Source organism: Populus nigra, chromosome 16 (assembly GCF_951802175.1).
Source record: "Populus nigra chromosome 16, ddPopNigr1.1, whole genome shotgun sequence".
NCBI classification, from domain to species: Eukaryota; Viridiplantae; Streptophyta; class Magnoliopsida; order Malpighiales; family Salicaceae; genus Populus; species Populus nigra.
Genome location: NC_084867.1, coordinates 623,259 through 644,024, shown reverse-complemented (window position 1 = coordinate 644,024; position 20,766 = coordinate 623,259). Strand labels below are relative to the sequence as shown.

Genomic DNA, 20,766 nt, shown 5'->3' with positions numbered 1-20,766 from the left:
TTATATTTCTTTGAAACTCATAAAATTGGTGTGAGTTTATCGAGTTTGACAAATTTTACTGGTTTTCGAGTTTTTAGTCTAATTTTACACGTTAAATACATGTTGACTCATTAAATTATATAATTTTACAAGTCAACTCGTGATTTTGACAACATTGCAAGTCGATGTCCTTTTTTTTTCACCATTTGACATTAGTTTTTTTTAAAAAAATAAATTGGCTTTGTAGTTTTTTTCATATTTTTTTTATCGGATTATCTCATAAACTAGGCCACAGGTTTTTTGGGTTAACTTGGGTTACCTCGCTTTTATTACCTAGATCACATGTCTATCATGCTATCTCGGGTTGATTCAATTTTGTCTTTTTTTTATCTAATTACATATTTTTTTAAAGTGTTTTTTAAGTTATTATGGTTTTTTTTAATATTTGTTTATTATCGTTATTTTTTTTTAATTTGTGACTTATTAAACTTGATTGAGGATATAACTTAAGTCATTTGTTTTTTTTTATTTCTTTTAAATGCGTTTACATCAGTTAAACATTTATTTTTATGAAAACAAAAGGTGGACTTGCGGTGGACACAGTCCCGTTTCTAGCATTACCTATTAACTATATTATATAATAATATCCAATGGTAAAATATTACTTATAAACCATATTATATAATAATATAAAGAAAATCTTAATTAAATAATTAACAGGAAAAATAATTACTTCTTCATGGAGAAAAGTTATAAAGAAGAAGAATATGCATTGCTTGGCAAGTGGGGAAAAATAATCCAACCCTAAATAGAATTTCACTATTTTTCTTCATCTAAATGAAACGTGTGTGTGTGTGTGTGTGTGTGTGTGTGAGAGAGAGAGAGAGAGAGAGAGAGAGAGAGAGAGAGAGAGAGAGAGAGAGAGAGAGAGATCCACATGGCCCCGTATAATTAATTAACTAAAACAAAAACAAATGGTAATTAAGGTGTTCCTAACTGCTAATCCATGTTCATATGATTATACCAAAGTAATAGCATTCACTTTTACAAATATCTGAGCAAATAGCTAGCAGTACAATATTTGTAGACCTGTTGTCGTATATATACGTATTCTATAAACATAATGATAGTTACTAAACCAGTAGACATAATGCCTAAGCATATATTTCCTCCTAGTTCTTGTTCTATATTCCATTCTTGGTAAACAAACAGAAGTTAATTTTCTGAGCCAATCCTCTTCTTCATTGCAAATAATCCATTGCATGCACCGATGTCTTCAATATATACTCGCAGCCTGGAATGGAGAAAGATATAGCAAATTCTTGTAAATGAGTTTCTATCAAAAACAAAAGGGGTGTGTGTGGGTGTATTATCAGTGCACAGAAAGAAAAGGGACACACTGGGATCCACAGTGGAAATCGCCCCGGCCAGTTTCGAAATCGCAATCGAAGTCATTCTTTCCCGTGCCCTGATAGCATGCATTCATGGCGAATGCTGCGTGTACTCTCACCATATGGGCAGGAAGCATTCACCACCTTCTTGAATAGGTGTGCAGTACTGCATTTCCAGGCCACACACATAATCAATGTTTCTCTGTAGAGCCTCCACATCTGCTCCTGTTTTAGGAAGGCACCGCGTTTTTCCTTTAGGCCCTCCTCGATCATGACCCTGGACTCACCGGTGCAGTCACTTGGTACAAGGGCAGGGTTCGTAGGAATGGATGATTTAGCCTGTCAAGAAAGAATTCCAAAACCGAATTTCGATCAAAATTTTACGTAAACGGTGATCAGAGAGTTAATTGACACTAACTAATAATTAACAAAGCATGTTGTCACCATGGTTAGAAATTATTAGAAGCCCGATTGTAAGGACTGAGATATATGTAGCATGGTGGAATTTGCTAGCAGCAGCTACTGTTGACCTTAGGATTCCAATATCGTACACTGGGGTCATGTCCGGCAGGAACAATCCGAAATTCCTCTCGCAGGTAGGCCCTGGCTTGAGATCTTCATTAAAAAGTGCGAAAATGTAAGTTTCAAATGTCCGGTTGGGCATGAGGGGGGTGCCAGCTCCAGATGTTACATGCTGCATCAGATTCCTATTGTATTGAGCTGCACTTTCTGCATCAACACCAACTTGTGATGAATCTCCTAGTGATGGCCACCCGGTTTCGGATATGACAATCTCAATATCACTAAAACCAAGAAGTTTCATTGCTGAAAAGACAGCATCAAGTTGCGCATCTAGCATGTTTGTGTAAGAAAGTTTGGTGTTTTCATCAAACACGCCTGAACTAGTCCTAAACAGTGCATAATCAAGAGTTTCAGGAGAGGATCCAAAGAATGGATAAGGGTTAATCATGAATGGTGAATTGGTAGCTCTAAGGAAGCTAAGCAACGGTTTAAGAACATGTGTATCATATCCTTGTCGAAATTTGCCACCGGATGGTGGGCTTGAACTTGAGAGAATGCCTAAAGAGTGAGGGGTAGAGATTTTGATTCTACGGTCTAATGACGCACCAACTAAAGCTGCATGAAGAGTTTGCATAGCAGGAACCAAGCTTGCTATTAACAATTTGTTTGCTGTTGATATTACTTCATTGCCTACCAAGATTCGGACAATGTTGGTGGTCCGCACATGAGGTTGGACATTGGATTTCAGCCATTCTTGTGCAAAACCTATGTTGGTAAGGTGAGGGATTTGATCATTTGTCACTGTGACTGTGACTGCAATGCCTGTGTGAGCAAAGGCTCGTAGAATTTCGGTGCTGGCATCAAAGAGCCTAACGCGGTTGATAATGGTGGATTCTAAAAGAAAATGGGCTACCTGTGCTGGTGGAGGCAGGTTGTTAGCCAGCGTGCCATAGTTTACTCCCATACTTCCTTCCACTCCTAATTACAAAATAGCAACATTGATATATATATATAATAAGTCATACATGAAATCTTAAGGTCACCATACAAAGAGGAGGAAATGGCATATTTATCCATACCTTGAATATAGAGAGTTGAGGCCGCAAGAAGAAAAATTGCGGTGGCAGTTGAAGCAGAAAACGTAGCCAAGGCATTCTCCATGTTTGTGGTGAGGAGAGGTGAAGGTTATGAATTGTACTGCATGGAGTATAGCCATGCTCCATTCAAGAAGTAGACTTGAGATGCTTTTCTTTCTTCGTAGGGGAGGATTTTGTGCTGTCTGGCTGCTTTTTTTGGGTGAGTGAGAGAACTTTTTAGCTGTTGTATCTGCCTGCTGCTTTAGATGGATCTTAGAATTTTAGCTTTGGCTTTGAATCTTGTTCCTTATCAGTTTCTGATTTGATCCAAACTAAAATTAGTTATCAAAATATAAACGTACGTAGTTAATTAGATAAATAAGAATATGTGCTAAAAATAAAAATTAAACTTTGAGTTCGAGTTCGAGTTCGATTTTAATCGTTTCCGTCAAATCTTAATATATATCACAATAAAATTACTTAGATGTAGTTAAAGTTATTTTTTAAATTGATTTTTATTTGAAAATATATTAAAATATTATTATTATTTTATTTATTAGCTATATATATATATATATATATATATATATATATATATATATATATAGCCCCCCTCCCCTCGATATAAATGGGTGCCCTCCAAATTGCTTTACTTGGACAGGCAGGTAAGAATATATCCTTACTTACCAAGATGGAGAAGGTATATACTACAAGAACAGCATTCTTCTTCAAGCAACTGGCTAGCAGGGAATCTTTTCCAATTATAGATCTAAAATAAAATAGACTAATGGCCAAAAAATTTAAGAGATTTCAACACCTTAATTAACACCTTAATTAATTCTTTATCTTGATGATTAAGGGAAAAAAATCCCTAATATGTATTCATTGAGATAGATGTTGTACGTTGTGCCCTAATGTTTGTTAATTAGTTTTTGTAATTAATTGCAAATGCTCTCAACTTAATTTCAAACAAGGCATATCAAGAATTGGGGAAACTTTATTATTCAAACAGGTTGCTTTATATATATCAACTTCTTCAATTGTTGATTTTTTTTTTTAAGGTTTCATAAAACAACAACAAAAAAGACATTAGGGCTAATAAAAAAATAATTAGTTATAACAACTTAATATAATTATATATATAAAAAAAATATAATAAACACTACAAAACTAATACTAAATAATAAATAAAGGATATGTTCTTATTTTATTTAAATATTTTATCTGAAACGCTTCGTACGTGATCTTCAATAAAATCCTTGTTTTATAAATTATTCAGAATATTTCGTGGTTCCCACAACACAATTAAAAAAAAAAGGGCATTTCTTTCTTCTTCATCATGAATCATTCTAAGTGTCAAGGACAAGTTATAATTAACTCATAAAATACTTGTATAAACTTAATTAACCAGACTAATTAATATTGAACACAATTTATTAAGTTTTGGAATTACTGATTTTTCAAGTTATTGCTACCATAGTGATACTTTATTTTATGTTGATTTTGCAATATATATATATATATATATTAGGTTATCAATAATCTAGCTGGTTATAATTTGATATCTTTCAAGTCCAAAGTTAAGCTTGAGTTTGATTGATCAAGCTTGAACATGACTATATATATATACTGATCAAACGAAGAAACTTTTTATTAGAATTAATTAAAGATATTATATCACTCAAGGCTACCCAGATCATGGAGAGAACAGCTGGAAACTCCATAAAAGGAAGTAGAAATTACACTGAAAATGAAAACATACAGCTTTCATAGCAGAAGATCAGAAGCTCATCAAGAAACAGGAAGGTGATCAACATTTTGAAGCAACAAGCACATCAGCATATGTCCATAGTAGCCCAGAACAAGAACCAGAAATGAACAGACCATATAAAGCACATCTGATCTCAGGAACATGGCTTCAGCAGTGACCGTGAAATTACACACACACACACGCTAGTATCATCAGATGTAAACAAAAAACATCCCGGGACAGTATTGATATATAGTTCAGGAATAAAAATAGAATTTGAGGTGGAACCAGCATAAGGTCTCATGGTGACAAAAGGATTAATTATAACAAAACTGCAGCAAGCCACAAGAAAGAGAAAGGCACATGTGAATCAGTGGAGCAAGTCTTTTATCGGCAGAACTGAAGATTCTAACCACTTTGAGAATTAAGAAACCTGTGATCAGAAGCAGAATTAGTTCCATACAAGAAAGCGCGGATAACTTCAATTCAGGACATCAGACAATGAAATCTCATGGAAAAATATGCTTAACCAGTCCATCAGATTTCATCAAGACAGACTAACCATGATCCCTGTGACAAACTCGACAGAATACATGCTTACAGAAACAAAACAAAAGTATCATCCTTGATCAGGAGCAATCATCATCATCACTGGCACAGGCATTAATTGTATAGATGGACCTCATGATATGATAAGGACAGGATAACAAGATCAGGAGGGAGGGAGGAAAAGGTGCAGGAAGGGGGGGTGGAGAGAGAAGCCACCTGATACATCAGTACCATAAATATTCCCTACCTAGATGAACCCCCTATTTAGCAACTGAAACACAGGGGGGGGGGGGGGGGGAGGAAAACCCTAAACCTTGTTTTATTGCTAGACTCTTGTGAGCAAAAATCAGAAAACAACCTTTGCATGTGTGGTGGCTAGGGAAGAAAAGTACAGCAACTTATCTGATAAACTTTGAGCAAGCAGTTCTTCCTCTTATTGAAGCAAGACCCTAGTAGAAAAATATCCTCTTCTAATATTTCTTGCTCGAATGAGCATCTCAGAAACAGTAGATACCAGCAACATCATAACCATTCAAGGCAAAAACATATGTTCTTGTTCAAAAGGCTACTGTTGTTGGAATACTCATTTGAGCAAGAAACATTACAAAGAGGCCATGCGAGCTCCAATCCTCTCTTTCTCACCACCTGTGGAGCTTTCACAAGTTGCTGCGACCATTTAGAATCCAAGCATGTTGCTATAAATAGGAGGCCTACATGCATGGATCTAAAGCAAAATTTCCAAAGTAATGACAAAGGACACAAACCCCCCCTGAATGACCACCCTACTCCCTTAGCTAGGGCAAATGTGTGGTTGCATAAATAAAAGCAGAAAATGGTACTGAGAGTTGGTGTTATAACCAATTGGTTGGAGTTGGAGAATAAATTGTGGCAGGGAAAATGGTTGGAGGGTACTATATATAAATTTGTTGACACTTGACGGTCAGTTTAAAAGAAGAAAACCGAAAGGAATTGTAGTTGATCATGGAATGGCAGGTCATCAGCAAGTATAATTTTTAAGCTCAACAACCATCAGCATGACCATGGAAGTACAGGTTAAGCCAGCCAATTTTTACTGTAGTAAAAATTAAAGGTTCCATTTCTGAAAGCTACCATTCCAAATTTCCAAAGTTCATGGTGGCCCAGATAACTACAATTCTCTGTATCTTTTTCCATGTAAGATCAAATCATCAAGAAATAGTGTGGGTGTGCATGATCAGAAGATTTGGTGTTTGCCTGCAACTTCTATCCAATGAAATAATCCTGCTTTCTTGGCCTTTCAGATTCACTGATGCCTAGAAACAAAGGCCGCTGATCATCCATACATTTATTTTCAGGTTTTGTTTACTGCAGTACTGGCCTGAGATTCTGTCTGATTAATTTATCTTTTGGTTTTGTGTGTTGGTTAGAAAGCAAGATTTTGATAATGGGAACTTAATTTGATGTGTGCAGTGGAATGATAATACATATAAACACTTAATTAATTTTCTAATGGTAGATTTATGAAGTAATTAAGGTGGGATTTGGTGCACAAATTGAAGAAAAAGAAGTAGAAAATTAATATTGACATAAGAACTTGAAGGGTTATTGTATTTGATTTATTTCAAAGATTTAATTTCTGAAAGTTTCATATTAATTAGTTCCACAGATTAATCAACAAAAGTATTTAGTGATTAATTTCCAAGTGATTTGTCTCTTGTAATTCTATATTTAATTTTTCTCAAAGTGAGTGCCAAGTTGTAGGACAATATTCTTTTGTTGACAGGTTAGTCTCACGGACCCTTTAGTTTCTGTCGGGGAGTAAGAAGGCTATGGGGAAAGCGATTGGATCACACCTTCGACATGTGTTGAATTAAATGAAAAATCACTCGTTTTTTTTTTAATTATTATTATAAATTAAGAAACACTTTAAATTTCTTTTATAAAACTAAGCCAAAATCATTCATTAAACTAGAAACAAGTTCTTCCCCTCTTCCATATACGCGAGACATGTCACAAATACACAAGTATTAATTAATTATACATGAAGCAAATGACACGAGTATGAGAAATACATTAAAATAATCATTGCAAAACTATGTATCTATACTTAAAAGAAGGCTCTAACGTGTTTACATTATATTAAAGAATACTATAAATTTTATATTAGACCCTAGTTTAATAACTTAAGTTATTAAATTAGTATGGTTCCTTGATATAATATCATAGTCTTAATAATTAAATGATCATAAATATCATCTTTATTTATTTAATAAAAATCAAATAAAAAATAATATGAATATATAAATTTCAAGTTAAAAAGGTTTCACTTGAAAAAATATATTAAAAATAATATAAATTTTATTTTAAAATTTTATTTAATAACTTAAATTATTAAATTAACACATAGTTTGATATATTAAAACACAAAGCTTCAGCTTTCACTAGAGATCGGCTTTTTTTTTCCCGAAGGAATGCACAAGGATATATATATATATATATATATATATATATATATATATATATATATATATATATGAGGCAAGATCAGTTAGCTGAAATGGAGTTAGCCGGAGGCAATGGACAAGATGGGGTCTGTAATATATACCTTTCTCGATCAGAGTAGCATGCAGGAAATGATCATGATGCTGAAATATATCAGAGTCATGGACTCGCACGTCTACTGTGATGTAAGCAAGCATCTTCACAAAACGATTGAAAAGGGGTAGGTGTATTCCAATGATTGCAAATATCATCCATCCCTCACTCAAATTCTAACACATACGAGAATCTAGAGCCATTAGAGACACCTACCCTCTCCCCTAACCAGCACGGCTGAGTGAAATTAATGGGGCATCCTAAGAGGGAGGACAGGAGGGCCTAGCTAGCTAGAATCAAAGGAAGCATGTATTGATGATGATTTTCCCTTCCTTTTCCATCGTTCTTTCAAGAATTAAATGCGATCCACTCGTTAGTTTCATGCTTACTTTTTTTATGGAAGAGATAATTATCCATACTTAGTTTATGGTGTAGGGTTTTTTTTTTGGGATATTTTATTACTTGGATGAGGATTTTTAGCATAATTTATATATCTATATTTGTATCAATAATCCTTGAGAAATGCTATATAAAAAGAAGAAGAAAAAACTCGAAAATATTGTGAACTATATACTTAAGCATGTTCTTAAAGTGGGGTCCCATAATAATGTGTCTCACTAAAAAAAAACAAAACAATGAGCATTTGATGTGGTAAGGTTGATATTGCATCAATTCTGAAACATAATTCGTTCTGAAATATTTTGAAACTTTTTGTAGAATGAGGACCTGTTTGAAATCTGTTGACAATTTGGTGGGCCTTAACGTAGTTTGCCAAATCAAAAAGAAAGAGGGATAACAGTGCGCATCCGGGGAATCGAACCCCGGTCAGTACCGTGGGAGGGTACTATGATACCACTACACTAGATGCGCGTTTTAGATTTGGAGGAGCCAATATATTTAATATAGATCAAGTATCATCTAACTAACAAGGAAAGCTATTAAAACTTCACATCAATTGGACTCGTAGTTTCCAGTTCCAGAATTATTATTTTTCAAGCACTTATTATTGAAGGAATACCTCCTTCTGGGATATTTTAGTGATGGTTGAAAGGATTGATAGTTGTGTTTTTTTCCCTTTTGTTGGCTGAAAAAGCACCAAGCACTAGGGCTACAAAACATGGCACATGGGAGGGACAAGAACCAATGGTTAGTCTCATTTTGGTAGCTTTCATGATGTTTTGTGATCAAGATTCACTGAGACTAGTATATATACTACATCAATTTGGAACCACTCATCTGAGATTAAGGACATGGTATAAATTTGAGCTCATCAGCAGCCAGGCCAGCTCACCCCTTCCATCTGGACTGATTGATGTATTTGTACAAATCTTCTTCTGAATTGAAGATCAATGTAGCCGATAATGGTGTCCTTGAAAACAGCATCTTCCAGTTGAGCTTCAACAAATGTGGAGTCTGATAGTACAGTAGTACTGTTCTTAAACACAGCTCCTTGGAGATTTGCTTTTCCGAAGTTGACTCGGTCTAAAACAGCATTTGAGAAGTCTGCTCCTGCAAATATTTTGAGACATTGTTATCCTATGCTATGATGTCCTTGACATTTACATTTCACGTTTTCAAAGTAAAACACCATGAACCAGTTTAAGAATGTACCAAAGGAAGACTTGTAGTTGTTCTACAATCCTCCATGGGATTGCTGGTTTCTGATCAGGCTGGAATTTATAACCCATTCAGGGCCATGCTGTTGATTTGATTTTTGAATAGCAGAAATTATCTGTTTCTGTTTTCAATTATTCACCAAAGATATACCAGTTGCTCGTGAAAGATAAATCTATGCCAAGAGACCAGCAGACCTCAAGAAGAATATTCAGTGTTGGTTGCCATTTTAAGAAAAAAATGCTGAAGCAACACATTTGCAAACCTCGAACTTCAAGAAAAAAGAAGAAGAAACCTGTAAGGGAATGTGAAGGGTCTCTCACTTTTACAGAACAGCAGATTTTGAGAGGCGAGTGGAGGTCTGGAATTAATGGGAAACCGATCGAGGGCTTTTAGAAGATAATCTAGATTGGTGCCCGCTCGATGCCGCAGGAGGGAATAATTTTTTTAATAATAGGGAATGATTGTGTTTTCAAAGAAATAAAAGAATTTTGATAATCATGTTAAGTTTTAATTGATTTAATAATATAATAAAAAATTAGATAATAATAACAACAAATAAATAAATAAAATATTACCTTAAACAAAACTGAACTAATTAACACGTGAAATTCATGACTTGAACATCAAATACATTCAAATTAAATATGTAACTTGAGATAATTATTTTGTGGATATTACAAAATATTCCCGAGTTATGTTTATATTATTAATTTTCATAAATCTTTAATTAGTGATGAACTTAAATATTAGGAATAATTTTTATATTTTATACCACCATTAAATTCAACTTATTTTCTTGGTAATTTTTTTTTGTTATATTAAAAAAATCTAATATAAAATCCACTAAATAAAACATTGGAGTTGAAATATTTATTGATCTGCCACCCGACTCAACTCATAATATCTATATTTTTAGGTTTTTCAATCTATTATTATATATAACATCCACATTATATATATAACTTTGACAGTTTATTAAATCAGTTCAAATAATATAAATATTATTGATGAATTATATATTTTTAACACCTCCTGTCCATGCAAAATATGGTATGGAAAAGCTTAAGTGTGATCTCGTATTCTCAACTCAAATACTTAAAGGATTAATTAGGCTAGTTTATGAAAATTGTTTTATATTACTTTATAATATTACAATAGGATGGACTTATATCTTTTATGGCATGTTTTTATTTTAATTTTAATTTTACAATATTATTAACAACATCCTCTTACCAAATTTCACATAAAATATGTATATGATCGTAATATCACAATTTTGCTGTTTTTAAATTAATGTTTTTTTATTTATTTTATTCAGTAATTTAAATTTTAAATTTTTTTAATTGTTTTTAGTTCAAATACGTTTTAAAACCATTTTTAAGTACATTACAAGGACACCATCAAATCAAATAGAGATTAAATTTCTTTTTGATTGATTATTGAATAATTTATTTTGAATTAATAAGACAGAAGGATTGGCCCAAATTACATGAGATATAAAAGCCGAGCCCATGCTTGAACAGTCCAACAAGTAATCCAGCCTATTAGGGAGCTGAAGAGGAATACAGGACCCCTCAATTGGTTTACACTATAGTTTGGTGATTCTAGCCTACCGTATTCCAGCCCAGCCCAGTATATTATTTGCTCAATTATACCATTTAAGGCACTTTTTATTTGCCCAAAGTGATTTTATTTTTTAAAAAGTGGATTCCATCAAAAATAAATTCTGGAAAATTAAATTATATTTTGATGTTTGACATTGTGATATAAAATAAGTTAGAAAATATTTTTTAGTGTTTAGTTATACCATGAAAAATAAGTTGGAAAATAACTTAGTAATATTTTAGTTTATTTTTTCAAGTTTATTGAAAGAATATGATCAAATCTGACAAATAAAAGAATTTTAAAAGAATGAAAAAAAAAATCAATTTCATAAACTGTTTCAAATAAAAAAATAAAAATTAAAAGAATAAGGACCAAATTTGACAAATAAAAAAGTTGAAAGATGATAAAAAAATTCCAAACGAGGACCAAATCTGATAAATTAAAAAATTTCAACTACAAAAAATACAAGAAAAAAAAATAACAATTAAAACAATGATTGTCAAAGTTGATATAAAAATTAAATTAAATCAAATTTGAAGTGAAGAAATAAAAAAAAATAAAAATAATTTTATACAAAACATATAGCAATAAAAAGATTTTTTTTTTATCTTAGATTCAAATTCAATAAAAATAAAATGAGATAAATTTCTTAGGAATGTATCAATTAGAATGTGAATAACTTGTTTAATATTCAATTGATAAGAATTTAGTACTGATATCCAAAAAGAGCTTCAAACAACTTTTATTATTTTAAAATTCTTGAAGTTTTTACTGTAGTTATTAAACCTAGTATAAAGCACGAGTCGTCGTGGCTTAATAAAATTAATCTAGGTTAACTTAAAAAATTTTAAAAAATTAAAACATATCATTTTTTTAATTAATAAGTTTTTATATTAGTCACAAGTCAATTTAAATTTTTAATCAAGTTAAAATTTTTTTTATATATTTTTTATTTAAATCCTATCCCAACCAAGCCCCGAACCAACCCGCGAGAGCGGGAATAATACTGCCGTTTAGTCATCAACTACGTCACAAATATTTATAGCAAAAGGGTAAAATATTTTATTTAGTTTGTAATGATCTAATTTTTCCTACATGCATAAATCAAACTCTAGAACCCCATGCATCTTAAGCTGGTATTAGTGATAATTTTTTTTTTTAGTTTAACGTTGGTGTCCGGGCCAGCTTGCGTGCACCTCGACTAATTCCACGGACCCTGAAGTTAACGACCATGTAAGCTTCCAGTAGCCATCATATGAGTAACCACAGGGCTCGAACTTGAGACCACAGAGAAAGCAAATCTCTTGGTTTCAAACTCTTATCACTGGCCACCACCTAAATGGTTATTAGTGGTAATTTAATTATATTCAAAGCTTCTAAGACAGAGAATGCCTAGTCGGTGACACAAAAGCACAACACACAACAGAAACACATGTAATTAACTATTAATTTTTTTTATTTTTTAAGGTTCATTAATGAAAAGTAGAGAGCAAAAACCTATGTAGAGTAGGGATTGCCAAATGCTATGTTTCTTTGTCGGGTACATTAACAAAGTTCTTGTCAATCCATTATTATTAATAAAAAAAAACCCCAGATCCCAGATCCCAAATCAAATGATGGTGATCAATTAGGGTTTACAGCTCAAGCTTTACATGATACAACAGAGGCCTTGTCCCTCAAAACCAAAGTCATTATTTTTGTCTCCTAATTAAGGGACTTCCGTACTCTTTGTAAAGTGCTAATTATCTTGTGTTAAGAGTTAAGTATAGGACCCATCAATGCTTTGATTCTATCCAACCACCATCAAATTAATGGCTTTGTTTCTGTACTATCTGCCCTAAAAAATGGATTTGGGAGGAAATGTAGCAATATACATTAAGAGGAATCCAAGGTTCCTAACCCATTGTGCGGTACAAAGCCATGTGGATGTTTCACGTTAAGAAGAATAGAACAGGCACAGAGTTGTATTATTCCTTCTTATAATGATTCTCTTAACTTGATGACAAAGTTTTGAAATTGGAATCCCCATCATCAGCCTCCTGTTCTTGTTTGAAACTCCCTTGAAATGATTTAAGACAAGTTCTTGTCTAAGAAAAGGAGAGAGGTTTAGTCTTGATAATTGGCAGTGGTGTCACCCTCGTGCCATAGCCTGGCCTACCAGCTAAATCAACAAATTAGCTTATGCTTTCTTGATTCTTGCTTGTATCTGAACCAATCAGTTCTAGCGAGTGTAGGGCAACGAGGTTTATAGTTTATCACACCCATGTTTCTTTACTTGTTGATGCATGCTGTGTGATGCCAACAGATTGCTGATTAAAGTGCCTTGAGCTACCATGAATTTGCTTTTTTGGGTAGCTTTTAGCTGAGTGCTGAAATGGGATTAGCAGGCAATAATGGTTCCTGGCAAGTTTTTGTAAAAAAAAAAAAAAACGAATCTAGGGCATGAAAATGAAGGCATGGTACTTGAGAAAGAGACAATTATCTGGCAGACAAACCGTAATGCTCATCAATTTTCGTTCTCTCATTTTCCAGGCCACTTCCCAAAACAGATTACAAGGAAAATAACCTCCGAACAGGTTTATTTACATAGCCACAATTGCGTATGCTAAACTCAGAGGCCATCTCTTCTACATTTTCCGAAGATAAATAACCTCAAAACTAATCTGAGTGATGTTAGAATGAATTTTAGAGATACAATATACAAAATTCTGTTAGCGAGACAAAAAAGGATAAACAGCACTCGAGCAATGATCATAAGTAGTCAACCGCGTGCCAGCATCCTCGTAATTTTAAACGCCAGAAGCTTTCAACTGGAAATCCATTCACCAAGCTAAAAGGGGGACTCACATTCGCAAGCACTTGGCTAATCAAACAAGTCATTCAGCTGAAAATGAAGCAGAATACAACCCCACCGTCAAGCTCAGGTGAAATCGACCCTACCATGAAGCCTGATATGGCAGACAAACAATTCAATCATTCAGATTGGCCAACAAGTTATAATGGCAGAGTTCCCCACCATTTTTCTCCCAAATAAACTGCAACCACCAGCTCTGGATTCCCTCCTCTCATTTTAGCAAGCCAAAGAAAGAGGTTAAGCAAAGGTCCCACAAGCACCTCTATTATAAAGAGAGAGTGGCAAATTTGCCTCTCCTAACACATGACTCGCATATCTTTCTGGGCCAGCAGACACCAATTTCTCATGCAAAAAAAGATCAGCTAATTTTATAATTAAGCCGGGCATCAAGATAAGCTAACCTCAGCCTCTTGCTCACTGCAAGCTGGATAATCATCGCAACCATAGAACTGTGACCACTTGTCATATATGCTTCTTTACAGCGCACCGTGATCCAAGAAGGGCCCTCCCCGAATTCTCAAACATTCATCTACAATGCATTAGTCATTAAAAGTAGAGCAAGCTGGCAACTTTCAATGATGTCAAACTCAATGCTAATTGGTCACCTATGCAGCACCAGATTTTGTGGCATGTAATCCCATCAAAGGGGGCACTAAAAATCCCAAAGAAAGGATCAATCCTGATTCTCTGAAGCACTGCAGTACCACTATAGTATCAGTCAGCAACCGGTAACCCATAATTGTGGAATGATTTTATTCTTCCATCCCACCCTGCAGTCACAATGACTAGACCCCATGCGTGAGAAGCGGCTGTGCTCTGGCGTGAATTTTCCAGGAACTTGAACTGGGATTTGCGCATTGTTGAGGAGGCAGACAATGGGCTCGATGGAAGCTTTTCCTCTGGCCAAGTAGCAGAACCCTTGGGAAAAGACTCTACAGAATATTCTTGGCTCAGAGAAAAACTAGCCGGGGAAGAAAGAGGTAGAACTTCCTGTGAATTATTGTCTGAAACACGGAATCCCCATCCATTCTCTGAACCCCCATATTTCATTCCACACCAAGGTATTGCAACAGATGCATTGGCAGTGAAATGCTCATAAGACCTTGAGTTTTTTGATCGAGGAGTAGAAGGTTGTTCCTGATCAACGTAATTCCATAAATGTACACTGGAATCCTCACAGGTTGAGACAATATGTTTTCCATCCAAGGTAAAAGATGCAGATATCTGGTTTGCTGCATGGCCTAAAGAACATGGAGAAATTCAAAAATTTAAGTTCAACAGCAAAAAAGTAGAGATAAAAAATTGTGCTGTTTAGATCACCAAAGATACTACACAGAGTTTGATATTTCACATGTTTCATAAAATTGCTACACGCCCATTTGAGTTTCACAACATGAAATCTACAAATACTAGGCATATCTAGAAGCAATTAACATTTATCACTAAAGCATCTGACTTGTCTGAAGCAGCAAAATTATAAGATGATTTTGAGAAAACGATAAAGAAAAGGAGCTAACAATGCATACCTTTATATTTGCCTATCACATCAAGTCCTTGGAGGATTCTGACTTGTGAATCAGCACAAGTCACCATTACTTTGCTTGAGTCTTGTGGGGAAAACTGAAGTTGAAGGCATATAATGAGGTAAAACAGTAAGCAGCATGTACAGTAAAAACAAAGCGAAAACATCATTGGAAGGCAAAAGATAGGTTACCTGGAAGCCAGTTATTCTTTTGCAAGGTGACTTCTTTTTACCAAGCAAGCAGATCTGAGCATCAAGTTGCAAGTGACTGTCTGCAGCGGGTGAAAGAATAGTCCATTTAGTTAATATGTATTTCAACTTAAATGCATTAAACTCAAAGTTGATCTGAGGCAAAACTAGATCTTTATTACCATGGAACCTAATTTATTATGAACTTTCTTTGAGATACGACCCATCACCCATTCAAACCCATAATTTATGCACAAAATCCATAAAACACAATTGCAAGAGTTCTTCAAAGAAGAGACAAACACCATTTGGCTTATGTACACAAACCATACATTCTTAATGAAATGAACTTGCATTCAAAACTACTAAAATCGCATAGGTTACAACTAGCAAGATTTCCCATATGACATGTAATTCAACCAGGATAGAGCATACTGTCAAAAAAACTACCTTTACAAATGAAAAGTAACAGCATTTTGACTCTGTCCTACACATAAAGAATGCAGTAGGTGCTAATTATCAGAATATGCATACCTGACATATTATAAAAGCGACAATTGCCTGTCATGGAGCCGACAATCCCTCCCTACAAGAGAAAAAGATTTTCTATCAGGGCACTTAACATGGAAGCATACACCCTCAGATCCTCAATTCCATAGGATAAAAGAGTTGAGAGAAAACTGCCGAACCTGCCCATCTGGACGATAACACACTGCAGTAACTATATCTTTTATATCAGTCCAGTCAACAACTTGGCGACTATTGACTGCCCATATGCGAACCTTTCCGTCTATTGAACCACTCATGAAGTGATTATCATCCACAGGGTTAAACTGAACACAGGTTACTGCATCACATCCAAAACAAATAAATAAATAACGAAATAAAGAGGAAGGTAATTCAACTTGACTTGCAACTAAATTAACAAAACATAGTTGAGAAGAAACTTAAAATTAGCCAGAAGCGCACCATAATTGCTATGTGGGAAGACCCTGAGGCAACAGTCACATCCCACTTGCCATAGACGGACAGTTGTATCCTCTGAAGCTGAAAGTAAATGCTGCACCAAGAAGAATTTCTGTTAATATTATGGTTTGTTTTCTTCACTATGTTAGAGAAATGCATCCTTAATGAAGCAACTTACATTATTCTTGGACCATGAGAGATCCAAGACCTCTCCACTGTGCCCATGGAACTCGTGCAATGGTTTCTCCAAAATCCGGAAAACTTTTGGAGGGAAAATGACACATGCAGAATCTGATGTTTTCCTCATGCTCCTCATTTTAGCTGTCTTCTCTTTATCAAAAATGAGGGGTTTCAACTCGCGTAGCTGGTTCACCGTGAAGTACATGCAGGATGGATCTATTTCTGGAATGTCAAGTTCATTTGATCTCTCACCCTCCAGTACTTGCCACACACGCACAACCCCATCCTCACCAGCACTTGCAAGGTACTGCCCATCAGGACTAAATTTCATGGTTAAAATCGAACCCTCATGGGCCTGGATATCTTGCCCTTTATAAAGAGCTGAAAGTTCCTTTGTTCGCTTCCCACATCGGCGAACCTTAATCCTTTGTACCCTGTGCCTCAGAAGCGCATCATCATCATCATGTCTCAATTTGTCAGCTTCCTGTGGCCTATCCACGATGCATGTTATGGAACGGATTCTACTCAGCCACCCTTTCTTTCGTCTCCTTGGAGTATCCACTAAAGTATTTGGTTCCCCAACTTCTTTCTGCTTAAGTTGTTGAAATGAGGGATAGGACTCGGAAGTTTTCTCAGATTCCTCTGCTGTTACTGACTGTTCTGAGCCCACTTCACAACCTTCATTTGCTTTCCCATCCTGCCCCAATTCATCTACATTGCACATCATTCCGCTGCCCGAAACCCCATCTCTGCAAACAAAATTCTCCACAGAACCCAACTCCGCTAACAAATTAGATTCACCATTAGACCAACACGACATCATAGATCGAGTCGAACAAAATTCATCTTCAAAACATGACTTTCTCAACACAGCCCCACTGCTTTCTCTAATTCTATCACTCTCTCCTTCCAAGCTAAATTCTTCTAAATTCCCATATCCATTTTGATCTACACCGACTCCCATCCAATCAAAGAACTTACTCCGCCGTTCCTGAACACTTCCAGGGCTCTTAATCCACAGTTCATAAGGAGGACTCCTGGTAATGGAGTTATCAAAACTAGAATGAGAATCAAATATCTCAATGCTATCAGACTTTGCATCAGAAATTGATGCAATGTCTTCATAGGCATCAAAAAACCGGTACTCTTCTTCACTCAAACTTCCCATTATTCTTTGAGTTCAGCCCATGAAAGCCCTTCTCAAGGAAACATGCTAAAACTCTATCCCTCAACACAAGCAATCTCAAAAGAACTACAAAAAAAAATACACAAAAACCAAGATCAGCCTCTAGTTTCCGTATAAAAAACTTCTTACATCGAACAACAATGATAACATTAACAATAAAAAAAAAACCAAGAGATCCAACATGGATCCCAATCCACACCCATTGAACCTAGTCCCTTCAATAAATTAAAAAAAAAAAGTTCCATACTTAAACAACCATACCATCAAACAAGAACTCCAAAAAATTCATCTTTTACTAAAAAAAGAAGCTTCTGCACAACAAAAAACTCATTACAAAAAAATGAAAACCCATTAACATGAAGTAGAAGATCATGTGATTGCATTAGTAAGAATGAAACAGAATCATGAGTTGAAGATTATCATTAAACAAGCAAAAAAAACCTCGGATTTGTTCGAATAAAATTTTCAAAAATAAAAAAGGAAATGCTTACATGGGTTTGTTTTGTTTAAGAGATTTCTCTGAGAGTGAAGAGAGCATAGATCAAAGAACCCATTAAAATTTGTAAGCGTTTTTGGTCTCTCTCGCTATATATGTGAAGAAAGCAAGGCAATCCCAGTATAACAGAAGGAGAAAATAAAAATAAATAAGAGAAAACAATAGTTTGCACGAATAGATTTTAAGAGAAAATAACGGAAGGGTAAAACAGGAAACAAAATAATACCCTTGGTATTCGTGAACGGATGGCCCGAGGAACGAGATTTCGAGACGGAGCTCTTTTAACTCTCTTTCTCTCTCTCCGGTTCTTGTAGTCATGCCCCGTGTTGTTTTTTATTTCGTCGCGGTTGAATTGTAATTTTACAATTTTTTATTTTTATTTTTTATGTCATTTTAATATTCTGAATTTCTGTTGTTAAAAACAAATTTAAATAAATAAATATATTATTTTGCTATTCCAAGCACTCATTTCTTCCATTTTAATATTCTGAATTTCTGATATTAAAAACAAATTTAAATAAATTTAAAAATCGTACGATAAAAATAAAAAAGTTTTATTTTATTGGTCTTTTCTCATGAATCACTTCTGCTGGGACTCTTGGATTTCTCAAAAATCACTTCTACTGTTTGATTTTTGGATTAATATATAATAAAAACATCGATATTGACTTTGTGATTATACACACACTCTTTAATATGATTGGCTATGGTTTAGATTATAGTTAGATTGACAATTGACATGTAAATAATGCTAAATTATTATTTTTAAGTAGTTAATTACTGTTTCAAGATCTTATATCTTATATATTTTTTTAAAAAAAATATATCATATAAACATGTTTATTTTATATCTATGTTTTCATTTTTCAAACTAAACTTTTTTTTTTGTATTTATTTCTTTTATCATATGATATCAAAATAATGTTTGATTATTGTCAGAAAGAGGAAAAAAAACATGGATAAAAACGTATTTAGTTGAAGAAATATAGATAAAAATATGAAACAACTCTTTTATTAAGATAAATTTAGAATTAATTTATGCACTTTTAAGATATAAAATACACAAGAAATATATATATATATATATATATTCATTGACAAGTCGATTTTATTTAAAGAAAATAATCAAACGCTGTCTTTAACGAAGACAACCTATGAGACTAATAATCAACAAATGTCTTGGCATGCTTCTTATCCAGTTGGTTTCAAGACTTTATCCATTTTTGGAACAGAAAAAGGTGTGGATATTTTAAGTCATTTTATATTTATAAATCTACTTTTTTTTTTAGAAAAGGAAGAGTACTGATGAAAGATATTTGTAAAGCATCAATTGCCCCAGAATTAAATTATGAATCTAGTTTTTAAAACAATTTTATTTTTTAAAATAAAAAATTATTCTTAAAATACAAACAAACAGTCTCCTACTCAATGATGTCAAAGAACCATCTTAACCTAAAAGGTTAAGCTATTTAGGTAAGGTCTCGGGATATGATGTATATCATTCTTTAACACATCCTTTTCAAGTGAAAGCTTTTTAAGTTTAAAACTTGCACGGACTCATATTACTTTATGCTTAATTTTTATCAAATAAATGAAGATGGTGAGATTCGAACCCGTAACCACTTGGTCATGAAAACTCTAATATCATATTAAAAAACCAATTCAATTTAAAAATTTAAATTATTAGATAAAACATCTAAAATATAATTTATATTATTTTTTAACCAATAATTACTTAGACAAAGCAATTAGATTGTTTCCTTTTATCTCCAGTCTCAAAGCCATTACAAGAAGCTATACTATATATATTCCTGCTTTTTATTCAAAGGTCAAACTTCAAATTTTGACTTGGAAATTTAGAGAGGAAGATGTCGTTCACTAGTAAAATATGAATTTTTTTAAAAAATATCTATTAATTAAGGATTTATTAGAGGTATTTTCCATTTTGTGTGTGATGAAAGAGACCATGTTAGGTGAACCAAGTGGCTCTTCTACCACCTTTCTCATTTGTGTAATTTTTTTTCGTTGACCTTTCTTCTTAAGAAGGGACTCATTTTTTTTTTCTATTGACTTACGAACTACTACAAGGGTGGAATTTTTTATGTGATGGCTTGATTTATGAGACAAAATAGAAGAAAATTACTCGCAAAGGTTGAACCATGCCACAAAAAGAATTTTTCACAGCCTTCATACAGCAGTTTTCAACCTTTTTTTAATCTATTTTTCATACCCGGAAATCAAAAAACACAAAATCGGATCTAGTAATTAATTTTTATTTTATTTGACAAGGAAATCAAGCAGAAGTTTCAA

At 33.8% G+C, this 20,766-nt stretch overlaps 2 protein-coding genes, 1 long non-coding RNA gene and 1 other non-coding gene across 6 annotated transcripts; all 4 read right to left on the bottom strand.

Moving 5' to 3' along the window:
• Positions 1 to 960: 960 nt before the first annotated feature.
• Positions 961 to 3,469, bottom strand: LOC133675575 (glucan endo-1,3-beta-glucosidase). 2 transcript variants are annotated; one of them, XM_062096996.1, is made up of 4 exons: positions 2,972 to 3,464; positions 1,815 to 2,870; positions 1,380 to 1,709; positions 961 to 1,273 (listed from the first exon to the last, which is right to left on the bottom strand). In XM_062096996.1, the coding sequence occupies exons 1-3, from the start codon at positions 3,051 to 3,053 to the stop codon at positions 1,705 to 1,707; spliced, it is 1,143 nt and encodes a 380-aa protein (XP_061952980.1). In that variant the 5' UTR covers positions 3,054 to 3,464; the 3' UTR covers positions 961 to 1,273; positions 1,380 to 1,704. The 2 variants fall into 2 exon arrangements, with proteins under 2 accessions (XP_061952980.1, XP_061952979.1); XM_062096995.1 differs by having other exon boundaries at positions 1,380 to 2,870; positions 2,972 to 3,469.
• A 1,126-nt stretch (positions 3,470 to 4,595) lies between these two features.
• On the bottom strand, positions 4,596 to 8,218 carry LOC133675482 (uncharacterized). Its single transcript, XR_009835429.1, has 2 exons — positions 7,852 to 8,218; positions 4,596 to 7,235 (listed from the first exon to the last, which is right to left on the bottom strand). It is a non-coding gene; the product is annotated as an uncharacterized LOC133675482 (long non-coding RNA).
• Positions 8,219 to 8,640: 422 nt separating this feature from the next.
• TRNAG-CCC (transfer RNA glycine (anticodon CCC)) lies at positions 8,641 to 8,711 on the bottom strand. The gene has a single exon. It is a non-coding gene; the product is annotated as a tRNA-Gly (tRNA).
• A 4,852-nt stretch (positions 8,712 to 13,563) lies between these two features.
• On the bottom strand, positions 13,564 to 18,616 carry LOC133676100 (uncharacterized). 2 transcript variants are annotated; one of them, XM_062097671.1, is made up of 9 exons: positions 18,452 to 18,616; positions 18,222 to 18,271; positions 16,773 to 18,026; positions 16,598 to 16,688; positions 16,318 to 16,475; positions 16,163 to 16,214; positions 15,632 to 15,711; positions 15,444 to 15,537; positions 13,564 to 15,158 (listed from the first exon to the last, which is right to left on the bottom strand). In XM_062097671.1, the coding sequence occupies exons 3-9, from the start codon at positions 17,940 to 17,942 to the stop codon at positions 14,632 to 14,634; spliced, it is 2,172 nt and encodes a 723-aa protein (XP_061953655.1). In that variant the 5' UTR covers positions 17,943 to 18,026; positions 18,222 to 18,271; positions 18,452 to 18,616; the 3' UTR covers positions 13,564 to 14,631. The 2 variants fall into 2 exon arrangements, with proteins under 2 accessions (XP_061953655.1, XP_061953654.1); XM_062097670.1 differs by lacking the exon at positions 18,222 to 18,271 and having other exon boundaries at positions 18,452 to 18,615.
• Positions 18,617 to 20,766: the final 2,150 nt, after the last annotated feature.